Raw genomic sequence first — 12,110 nt, 5'->3', positions numbered from 1 at the left:
GCGTATGTGCGCGTATGTGTGTGAACTCCCACATGCTGCTGCCGCTGCCGCCTGCTCCTGGCCGGTGGCACCGATGCCTCCCTCCTCCCCGCGCGCCCCCAGATTCCCCTCCCCTCCCGGCTGCGGCTGCTTTTGTCTGGAGGGTATTATGGGCTCCTGTGTGTATGAGCGTGTGTGTTTTTGGATTTCAGGCTAATTTTCTGGAGTTTCTGCCCCTGCTCTGCGTCAGCCCTCACGTCACTTCGCCAGCAGTGGCAGAGGCGGAGGCAGCGGCGGCGGCGGCGGCTCCTGGGATTGGGTTGGAGCAGGAGTCTCGCTTCTGCTCCTTGGCGTGCGCTCTTCTCTCTGCGCTCGGTGCTCGGCGGCGGGAGAAGCCTGGACCCGGGCGCCGCCGGCAGGCGGGAGGCGTGGAGCCGGGTGAGCAGCTTGGACAGTGCCCTCCGTGGTGTCGGCCCTCACTGTCCCCCCCTTGGGGCGGCCGAGGCGGCTCCCCAGGTGGGACGTGCCGCGCCACCTGCCCGCGCCCCCTGCGCCCAGCAGCGGCGGCGGATTCTGCAGCATCATTGGGGCCCCGTCTCCAAGCCGATGGTGGCAGCGGCAGGCAGGCTTGTCGTCCCCCCTTTTTAAAGGGTCCTTCTCCTGGCCTGTGCCATGGAATCCATGCTCGGGGACCCTTGCCCTAGCTTCCCAACCCCTCGACCTCAGACTTGGAAAGAGGCATCAGGGCCATCGAGAGGGGCAAGTTTATTTCTGGGGTGGGAGCTGGGCATTCCTCTTCCCACAGTCCCTGGGCTGGGGTTGGGGTAGGGGGGAAGCGAGCCCCAAAAGGAGAGTGTGTGTGCCTCAATTCTTGGGGTCTGGGGTCCTGCGCTCAGTCTTACCCATGTCTGTTTGTCCTCAGCCCCGAGGTGCGTCTGGGATCTCCGTGTGTGTCTAGCGAGGAGCCTGCTCAGTCCCGGAGAGTCCCCGGAGCCCGCGGGCTGGTGCCCGGCGTGCCGGGCCATGTTGCGGTGGCCACAGCGGAGCTCCTAGCGGCGGTGGCGCCCCCTGCGAGGAGGCCGGAGATGCCTCTGCCACTGTGAGCGGTGTTGCCCGCCAGGATACGCTCAGCCCCGGACACGCTGGGCTGTGTGGCCCCCTGCAACCCACACGCGGAGAGAGAGCGGTGAGCGCGGCCAAGACCGCCCAGCACGGGCAGCGGAGGCCTGCCGGCCGGGGCAGCGCAGGGACACGTACTCAGTCTGACTGGGGCTGGCACAGGCGGCTAGCTATGTCGTCCTGGATGAGGTGGCATGGACCCGCCATGGCACGGCTCTGGGGCTTCTGCTGGCTGGCTGTGGGCTTCTGGAGGGCCGCTCTCGCCTGTCCCACGTCCTGCAAATGCAGCGCCTCCAGGATCTGGTGCAGCGACCCTATTCCTGGCATCATGGCATTCCCGAGGTTGGATAACACGGTGGACCCTGAGAACATCACCGAAATGTGAGTTCCTGGTGCTCTCCCTTCTTCCTTCTCTCCTGGCGAGTCTGTCCTGGGCATGGATGTTGTCTCCAGTCTGGGGAGAAGTCAGAGATGAACGCGCAGGGCTGGGCCACCTGTCAGTTAGCTGTCTGTTTCACTGGCCTGGGGCTGATAACTCGGGGAGAAGTGTGACAGTGTAAAATAAGTTTTAAATATAGTCTATGGGAATGACAGACTTGTGGGAAGGCATTCTATAGGCACTTTATATTTCAAAGTCTTGCTGGGAGTGTCTTAGATTTTCCATATGCAATAACTTAGTTTTGAACATTTTTGTGTCCTAAGATGCTATGTGTATGTTTGTGTTAGGAGGCGTTCTAGTACTATTTACTGGAAAGGAGGTTAAGATAATTAACTTTTTAAAATTTGTTAAAGGGGGTTAGAGTCTCCCCCCTAACATCCTTTTCTGAAGTTTGGAGTTGACCCCTGTCCCTTTTCATTTTATACATCAAGGTTTTACTTAGGAGATTGCCTCCAGAGATGGCCTTGAACATGATCTGTAAGAGGAGAAGTTCTGAGTGTTGAAAAGCACTTGCTCAAAAGGGAAAATGTGATCGTTGGAAGCCTAAAAGCCTGGTCTGATTTAATTTGGAATTGACTTCTCAGAGATATAATTTTAAGACCAGTTGGATGATAAATTTTAATTGTCCACTGAATAATTTCTCAGGACAAGGTTGGATGATGAAGCCTTGTGTAGTCCTCAGACGAATGCTGCCTCTAGCATGGGACCCTAGGTCCCTGGCAATATTTGAACTTGTTCTGATCTGACGGAGAAGCAGAATCGTCCATTTCTGTCTCCTCTTTTTATGCCTTGTGACAAATACATCAGCAAGTAGGAGTTCACCGGTCCTTCCTCCAGCATTCGCCTATCAACTCTACTAGAGGGGTCCCCCCTCCCCAACATTGCCGTTTATTCCATTAACAGATTTTATTCACCCACGTAGAGGGCTGCAATGCAAAGTTTCTCTTACATGTTTGATACTAAGATAGGCAGCCCTGAAAGTAGGGCTTGGGCTGTGGCCTTCCGGTTGTCGAGTGCGCATGCATATTCCCCCCCCTCCCCCCCCCGAAAACGCACACCCTGTTTCTGCCAACGTGTGACCGAGATAACCTGTTTTTTAATTCATGTAAGTAAGAGACCCTCCTAGTCTCTGTTTGTTCTACTGGGGATGTTCTTGTTATAAGGCTCAGCCAGAAGGAAGTGACAACAGAACGGAGGGGAAACATGCTGGCCTAGCAGTACTGAGATGTGCAGGGAGCAGCCAGCTGTCAGGCTGGATCCAGGATGCTCGGCTCTCAATCTTTTTTTTTTTCCCTCCAGGATAGCAGCAGTCAGGGCCTGAGGTAGGGCCCTGGCCATGCTGACCCTGCGCTGGCCCTAGGCTGGCCCTAGTTTGGGCTGGTCCAAGCTCACCAAGCTGGTCAGGGTGTCTGTGGTTTTTTGTCAGGTTGTGTCTTTTACATGAGATGGGGTGTCAGTAGTCAGATGGAGAAAGCCATATAGAATTCAGAGCTCTTCAGACTATTTTGTGATCAGGGTGAGTGCCTTTGTCCAGTTAGATGTGGTTTTATTGTTGTTTTTAAAATTCTGTCTTAGGCAAGAGATAACCTAAAGAGGGAGAAAATGAGATAAGGCTAGTCATTTTCATGTTAACATTTTTTTTTCACTTTCATATTTTAAAATCACAATCAGAGAAAAGGACACTAAAACTCTTTTTAAATTTAAAATGTTATTTTAAATCTTAGTATGCATAGCTGCCCGAGATAGAAGAAATCAATAGATTTGTGCAGAGTTTTCTTATAGTAGTTCTCATAATTGCTGTTGTTGCTGTTTTTTATATCCAATAGATTCCTATTTTCAGGCTTTTTAAAATGGATTTTTTGGTTATATTTACCAAAGCATTTGTCACAGTTACTCATTCAATAATGGCACTCCTAATTTCTACTCTTGTTTTTTATCCTTTGGTTTGAAAATTTGTTGAAATTAAGATCATTGAGAGGTATCAATGCTATAAATGTTTAGGATGGGGAATTAGACTGGTCAATGGGAAAAAGTATGCTCCCTGCTCTGTCCCTCAGCTTTGATTGAGCCCAGCCAGTTTGAGCCCCAGGTGTTCTTATCTGTAAAACATATCGAAATTCTTGTTTAGAAAGCACTTAGTATCATCATTTTGAATTTTGTTGTTTTGATATCAAAATGACATCAGTGGATGAGCTTGTTTCACTCTCACCATCTGTGTTCTTTTTCTTACATATTAATATTTGCTTGAACAGCTTTTCAATTCTTGGCCAGTAGGTACCAGCTACAGTTGGAACCAAATTACACTTTTTTAAAAAACTTGTTATCAGTCCCAAGGGTATTCCTAAAATAACATGTTTCAAAGTTCTGGTTTAATGGTGCTTAGCTAAACTTACATGTTCCCGTTAAAAAAAGTAGGAATAATATAAGTAAATAAGCAACAGTTGATTGTATCATTTAAAAATAGCATATATTTTAATATCTATACATTGGGGGAAAATATAACTACTGTGCCTTTTAGAATTCAGAGAAAGGTCATGGTATAACATTAAAAAAATATATGTATTGATTAAGAGACAAGTTTATTTTTGTTTCTACAAGCATATTGTAAGTCAAGCTGACATTTTGTTTTGAGAGTCAGTGTTTGACTTTATTTTATGAAAAATCTTTCCATCCCTGTGTCTGTGTCTCATACTCTTTACTCACTAGCATGGTCTAAATCTACACCTCTCTGTCTATAGATATGCATTACGTTTGTCTATCATCACACAGCTGAGAAGAAGTGCCCCCTTTTGTTGTTTGGTTATGGTTTTTCCGAAGCTATACTAAATTCAGTTTAAAAATAATACCATTGACACATATATGTGGAATTCAAGAGTTAAGCCTGTTGTTGGAATTATGTAACTGGCCATTTAAGTCTCAGTTTTATCAGGTGCCAAAATGCATTGCAAAGGACAAGTTTTGTCTCACAGAAGTGGTAAGAGGCATGGTTAAAATAGGTCAGGCATTGTAGTTTTATTGTGGTCAAAAACACATAATATAAAATTTGCCACCTTAATTATTTCTTACTGTACCATTCAGTGGTGTTAAGTATATTCACATTTTTGTGAAAGGGAATGCATTTTTATATTGTCTATATTTTAATGAAGACCGATGATGACCTTTTTCTCCATTTCTTGTGTGATATCTTCTGACTTGGGGTTAATATTCGGAGACAAGTGTAGTATTTTTCCTCTCAGTTCAGCACAAATAGAATTTTCAGTTTCTGCTACCAGAGCTTCTATGTGCAATTTATTGCTGGCTTGGTTAAGCGACTGTAATGTTATGTCATTAATACATTGATTTTGGCCCTCTCACCTTAGTAAGCTTTTCCATTACAATTAATTGTACTAAATAAAAGTCCTGGCATTTACAAGAATTCAGTGAAAGGCATCAGTTTTTTATGACTCTGATATTTACTTCTCAGCCCCTCCATGCTTGAATTGAGCTTTATATGCATTTAAGAACCTCGGAGTAAGCTTTGAGTGCGGTTACATAGGCCACACTGGGCTTGTTAATAAATAAGGCAGGCTAATTTATGTCATTAATTATTTAATACAGCTTGCAAGCTCTTGTTGAAAACCTGCTGTCTTCCTAGTGAAGATATTTTCAGAATTCAGCTCAGCACAACGATGTGGAAGTCTGAGTTTCATACCTTCCATCTCTGCATTGTGGAGGTTTTTATTACATTGGGTCAAACAACTGAAAAGCCCCATGACCCTTCTGACCCTACTTTCTTCCACCTCCCTCTTCTCCCTCATCGACTATCCAGGAAAATGTATTTGATTTTTTTTTCTTCTCTGAAAAGTGATATTTCCTTAGGGGAACTCAGAGCATTGGAGTTAAGAGAAAAGCCTGGGCTATATGTTATTATGAACAAGTCATGGGAAGTTACAATAGTGTGGTCACAAGTTCCCAGTACTGAGTTTAGCCTTGTTTTAGATCTGCCACTGTTTTTATCCCATAAACCTCTGCCTGTTTCTGTTTCAGTATCCCCCTGTAAAGACATTTTCTAAGCTGAAAAGTTGGCTGAACAGCTAAGAGTTGAGGTCTCTTTCTCCCTGGGAACATTCTGTATGATCTCTTTGACTATATCTAGGTCGTAGGAGCATAAAACCTAGAGTTTTTGTTTAGCTGGGAAAGGAAATAGAATTTCTTTTTTTCCCCTTTTCCTTTTTCTTTTGCCTTTAGTACTAAGCAAGTGCCTCTACTTTTAACTCCTTGCTCACCTTGCCTGTAGAGAAAGAAACATTTGCAAACCGTGGTTGAATATTACACACCGGCATTATTCCTAGATTAGCTTTGCCATTTCTCTGGCGAGTTTCTGATAGGGTAAAAAACTATATGGTGAAATGTGGCGTTGAACTGCTGCCCTTTGGAGCAGTGCCACATTTTTGTTCCTCTTGATATCTATAAATCAATAGAATGATTTTTTTGTGGGAGAGATTATTTAGGCAGCTAAGACTTTTTACTTGGTTGATGTATGAGAGAAAAGAAGAGAATAAAACTCAACTTTGGATTATTAATATCTGACTAATCATTTTCATAAACTACTTGGTCTAGTCACTTGGTCTAGTGAATTTAAAATCTCCCCTCATCCCCCCCGCAGGTGGCAGAGATCGGAGTCCCACCGTGGCCTGATAATTTTAGCTCTCCATTTGTTTGCTGATTGATTTCCATTAAGAAAGCCAATGATCCCACATGATCAGGTGTCTTCTCACCACTTACTTTGCTCTCTGGGATGCCCAAATGACTGAGAAGTCATAAATATTGATCTGGGAGATGAAGGAGTGAATGGTTGTGAGTGATACAAATCTAGGAAGAAATATGATGCATAGGTATGAAGTTTACATTTTCCACAGGACCCTGTACGAGATAGAAAACTGGAGTGAGGTGTTACCTGGTCTGGAAATAGCCCCTTAATGTCTCTGGGCCTGAGCTTGTCAGATGTAAACTGAGGGCTTTGGAGTCGGGGATCAGAGAAGTTTCTCCAGGCTCTGAAGTCCTGAGGTTTGTACATCAGCTTTGAGGTCAAGAATGATGTGGGGTGGTCAGAGCCTGACAGAGTGAGAGTCTGAGGATCTTGGGTGTCATCTGTTAATGTGCCTGTTTTCAATGTCTGCTCTGAGTCCCCCAACTGGGTCTTTTAAAATTTAATTAATTAATTAATTACACTTATTGGAGTGACATTGGTCAACATGATCATGTTGATTTCATGTGTGGATTTCTATGTTACAAGATCTGTACCTTGAGATGTGTCCACCACCCAGAGTCAAATCTTCTCCCGTGTCTTTTCAAATAGGATCTTCTGCTAAGGCTGTTGGCATGTTAGTTCTGGCCTGATGGGTCCAAGGTCTCAGGGTCACTTAGAATCACCACAGAAGGTGAAGGGGCTTTAGAAATGGTCTGTTCCAGCCCCCTCCGCATGCACCAGGTCAGGGAAGTCAGTCAGGCCAGGATGCACTAAAAACGTGGTGGGAGCTAGAACTCCCTTTCCTAGCAGCCAGAGAAAAGGCCATGGCCCTCATTTTAGGGAGCCTCCCCTCTGTTGTGTGTCCTGGGACTTATGCTGACTCTAATCCACCATTTCAGAAGCATCAGAGATATAAAGACAGGCTTAGTCGGGCTAAGTCTGTGAAAACATGTCTCTACTAAAGACAAAACAATTAAAAGGTGCTTGAGCTACTGATCCTAAAGCAAGGATCTTATATTCATAGAAAGAAATACATTTTTTGTTTAGTTTATTGTATTTTTAAAAAATTAAGTCTTCTTCTTCACTAAGCAATTTACACACAAAAGTTGAGCTACAAAAAACAACAACAATAGCCTTTCTGAGTTGGTAGCAATGAGAGATGCTAATCTGTGCCTGCTGGACCATGTTGGCAGGTTGGGGTTGGACTGGGGGCAGAGCAGACAGAGCAGCGGAGGCTGTACTCTTGGAGTCTCTGTTACAATAAGTTATGTAAGTGGAGGAGCCCACAGCTCTTTATACAAAGTTAGTCTGAGTGCCCATGCAAGATCTGTGGCTGGAGAATACTTATTCTCTCCTGCCTCCCTGCCCCCCCACCCCCTCGGCCAACTTCTCATTGTCCCAAGATTGATGGAGATTGATGGTCGAGATAAATGACTGAGCCAGTGGGCAAACTTAAGGGTTGTTGATGCACATCCAGAATGTATTCTTCTACCACTATGGGTGCTGGCCGTGGCCTGCATGAAGTCTTTCCTGAAAGAACACACCTCTGAGATGTACCTTTGGTTTGACCATGGGTTTCTCCCCAGGGACCTGAAAGGCACTTTATAGGCATCTGCTTATTTAGGTTTAAAACATTGCACTGAAGTCAGTGGGAAGGTCTTGATGGCCTCCGAGGGACTGTCATGTTGATCGGCTCTCCGGTGGTCAAGCAGAGTGGAGTTTGGATTAGAGTCCCATCCAGTATCTGGATTAGGGCTTTGTCTGATCATCCCCATTTGCCCAAATCCAGGCCCCAGAGAACAGGCAGTTTTAAGAGAAGTATAAAGATTCAAGTAAATATTCACAAGTTAAACAGCATGGCAGTGGGGAAGTGGACTAATACTTCATGACTATGACCTTCATCATCATCTCTGCTGTTGCCATGAGTTATAGTAAAAGATAAGGATTTTCATGCCCTTGGGAATATGACATCTTCTAGTATGGAATAAAAATACTGTGCGTTCCCGGTCGAGAAAACAATTTGCATACTACACATTTATTATATAGGATAATCACCATGCTGTGTGTTACATCCCCACCCAAACTTTTAATTTTTTTCCCCATCATTCTGGATGCCTCTCCCTGAGGACCTGATGGGAGGTATTCTCGGAATGGAGTAGGTGAATGTTCGTACTTGGACACCATCAGCCAACCTGGCTTCTCAGAAGCCCATTGCATTGTCCTCTTTGATCAATTCGCAACATGAGCAAGAATTTACATGATCACCGATGCATTTTTGAATGCTACAGTAGTGTAATTTAACCCAAAAGACAATGGAATTTTGGGTTTTGACCTCTGAAATATAGTGCAATCTAAAAAGATAGGCTCTTCTACACTCTCATTTTTGTTAAAAAAAAAAGTTGTTTCTTTTTCACGTGTCTCAGAGTCCCTTGCTGTGTGGTGGCAGAGGGCACCTGGTACCGATTCTCTGACTATTGCTCACTGGGACAGCTTTCTTCCCTTGGATTACTCATCTGTGCAATTTGTGTGCAGGTGTGGGGTGGGAGCCAGAGCCTGACCTGTGGTCTCTAAGGTCTCTGGTAAGGTTTGATACAAAAACTCCAACTCCAAACAACAGCACTCCTTGTGGTCTGCTCCCAGTTTCACTTCAGATCACTGGTGCCAACACCCCAAACTCGGGTGTCATGGGAGATTTTGCTCCTGGCATGTTTACCTTGCACTCCTACATTTAGCCTTTTCTTGTTGTCACTCTTTAGTCTTCTTCCTCTGTTTCCGGTGATGTTTCTTAGGCCCCTCTTCACTTCCCTCAAAACTCTCTCTCTCTCTCTCTCTCTCTCTCTCTCTCTCTCTCTCTCTCTCTCTCTCTCTCTCTCTCACACACACACACACACACACACACACACACAGAGGCACATAGGCATCTAGCTGCTGCAAAGCCCCTTTCGCAGATTGTGAAGAAATTTTTGGTTGCATGACTTGTGCCGACCACTATCATCCCCACTGAACCTGGCTTGATAAGGTTAATATACAGACAGAAAAGTACAGGAACCTGAGAGGGACCTGGGTGGGGAGTTGGGATGTGGGGTTCACATCTACTCTCCCACAGTATCAGAACCTGGGATCCCGGGCGAGCCATTTAATCTCACCAGCCTGAGCTTCCTTATCTTGAAATTGCAGGTTGAATCTTGGATGGATGCTAACCCCTGAAAGGCTGTGTGGTTCTGAGTCAGTCAGCCATGGGCACCAGTGTTTCCTTTTCTGTTCTGGAATTCACCCTTGCCTCCTCCCACCCAGAGCTGCTCCAGTTCTCTGGTGGCTTAAGCAATAGAGATCTGATGGGTGAGATTTTCTATAAGTCCAACTCTGCCATTCAGGTCAGATGGCTTTGCAGGTCTGGGCTCCTGCCTCCTGGGTTTCTCACTAATGGAAACAAACTTGTATTTTCTTCCTTAGAGATCATTTTCTTCCCACGTACTGTCTACCTCCACCTTCAGCAATACCATTAATGAATCCACATGTCCATGTCTGATCAGCCCACTTGGGGGCCACTTCTATGGATGGTGCTCTGGAGGGATTTCTAATTGGCTTGCCTCTTTGGCCAGTGTCCACCTTTCCTGACCCTCAACGCAGGAGCTTACACCGAAATCAAGTCTCATCTTTCTGTCCATCAAGCCTTCTTTTCCCGTTGGATGGAAGAGTTTATCACATATTTCCAGTGGGCTGCTTGATATCTAATTCAAACTTCCTGCAAACATTAGTTCAGTTCCACTAGTGCTTAGGGAGGAACTGGGGTGCTACAAACAAAAAGGAAGTGAGGCGAGGAGCCTCTGAGTAGAGTAGCCTGTATCTAGTGGGAGAAACAGTTGAGCAAACCTCTAATTTTAATATACTGTGATAAGGATGTCAGGGAACTTGAGGATTAAACACCCATTTACAACATGATTGTTTCAGCTCCTGGGAGATATGGGGACATTTACAAAGGGTGCTTCTCCCAAATGTGCGTGGTTTTCACTGTTTAATAGTGGGAGGCGTAGATGTGTAGACTGGATGTGAGCAATCCCCAAACCCCACTTCCTATGATGGCAGTAACCCAGCTGAGTGTTGTTATTTCTCTCTTAACAATTTTGACATTCTTGTGTCCTGGTTTGCTCATATTCCATTCGGAGCAAGCTTCCTGCATCTGACACACTCCTTCCCCTTTGGTTACGACAGAAGGGCTAGAGCACTTTGTGGTAGAAGCCAGTCACTCTACCTCTATTACAGAGCCCATCCTCTTAAACTTTCCTTCATCAGGGACTTCCCTTTCATCTCTATTTTCAATCTCTTCCCCTTGTAAACATCAGAATTGAAGCAGGACAACTTTTCCTTTAGCCATGTTTCCTCCCTTTCCTTCTACCCCTCTTTAGTCTTTGTCCTCTCCCCCCTCCCTTCAAGGCTTGATCTTAGAAGACTGATCTGTATTCATTATGTCTATTTCCTCAGCTAATAATCTCATCTTAATCCACAGCTTCATTGAACTTGTTTTCCACCACCAGTTCCAGAGACCTTGAGCCAAATCCAAGGCATATTTCTCTGTCCTCTTATTTGCTTAGTAGAGCTTGGCCTCCCTTCTCACTCCCTCTCTTGAAGCATCCTTTTTCTTTAGTGCAACTGTGCTTTCCTTGTCTCCTCCAGTTTCTCTGGCTGCTGCTTTGTAGTGTTACTTGTGGGCACTCTTTTCTCTGCTCCTCCCCTAGACCCTGGGTCAGCAAACTACGGCTAGAGAGCCACATGTGGCTCTTTGGTCTCTTGAGTGTGGCTCTTCCACAAAATACCACAGCCTGGGCGAGTCTATTTTGAAGAAGTGGTGTTAGAAGTTTAAAGTTGAAAACATTTGGTTCTCAAAAGAAATTTCAATTGTTGTACTGTTGATATTTGGCTCTGTAGACTAATGAGTTTGCCGACCACTGGCCTAGGGAATGTCCCATGGGTTTCTTTCCAAGGGCTGCTCTTCCTGGGCTGTCCTTGGGCTATGTCACCCCCATCCACTACTTCTGTTGCCTTTTGTATTCTAATGATGTCTTAATCTATGTTTCTGTCGATGATCAGATGATCAGGAAGACCTTTGGGCTCATATGCCCAACTGCCTACTGAACATGTCATAATGTGTCACCCTTGATATTTCCAAACTAAATTCATCATCATCATCATCATCATCATCATCATCCCAAACCCCTGTATTAATCTAAGTATCATTCCTTCCACATTCATTTTCATAAGTTCACAAATTTTTAAATGTGTTCAGTTTTTTTTAATTTCTGCTGCCCTCACTCATTCATTCAACAGATATTCTGGATCCTGCTACATGCTTAGAATATGATGGTAAAAAGACTGATCCGGCCTTTTCTTCTTACCAAACTTGCAGTCTGGGAGGGAAAATTAACATAAAAAAGTACTTATGTAAGCAGAAACAACAATTCATTTTACCATCCTTTTTGCCTAAAATGCTGCAACCTTTTTACTTGGCATCCTAGCTCTCAGTCTTGCCTCTTCTCTCTATTCATATGCCATACTGTGCTGGAGTAGTCTTTCAAAAATGCCGATTTTATCATATCACTGCTTCTAATTGCCCAATGGCCTTCTCATTTCTTAAAATAAATTCAAAGTTGATTTCATTTTGTTTTTTAGTTTAAAAATTAAAACCAATTTTGAGCATATTGCCATGTAATAAAGATATATAACTGTCACATGGACTCAAATACACAGATCAGCATTACATTTGCTTTTGCACCAGATCTATGAAGGCGAACAAATTATAACTGGAAGCTTGCTTGGTGATCTTGGAATTAGAGCAAGGGCACTTAA

At 44.6% G+C, this 12,110-nt stretch overlaps 1 protein-coding gene across 8 annotated transcripts in view; it reads left to right on the top strand.

Moving 5' to 3' along the window:
- Positions 1-272: 272 nt before the first annotated feature.
- Positions 273-12,110, top strand: part of NTRK2 (neurotrophic receptor tyrosine kinase 2) — a 307,987-nt gene continuing 296,149 nt past the window's right edge. For 7 of the 8 annotated variants that reach the window (XR_006741271.1, XR_006741270.1, XM_036433649.2 and 4 more), the window contains exons 1-2: positions 273-417; positions 902-1,479. Coding sequence is in view for 6 of the 8 variants with exons in the window: in XM_036433649.2 (XP_036289542.1) it covers positions 1,271-1,479 (209 nt within the window). In the remaining 2 variants the exon portion in view is untranslated. Of the gene's footprint in view, positions 496-901; positions 1,480-12,110 lie in introns of all 8 variants that reach the window. The other variant, XM_045580081.1, reaches the window with a different exon arrangement.

Source organism: Pipistrellus kuhlii, unplaced genomic scaffold (genome assembly GCF_014108245.1).
Source record: "Pipistrellus kuhlii isolate mPipKuh1 unplaced genomic scaffold, mPipKuh1.p scaffold_m20_p_12, whole genome shotgun sequence".
NCBI classification, from domain to species: Eukaryota; Metazoa; Chordata; class Mammalia; order Chiroptera; family Vespertilionidae; genus Pipistrellus; species Pipistrellus kuhlii.
Note: the sequence above shows the minus strand (reverse complement) of the source record. Positions and strands in the feature narration are given on the sequence as shown.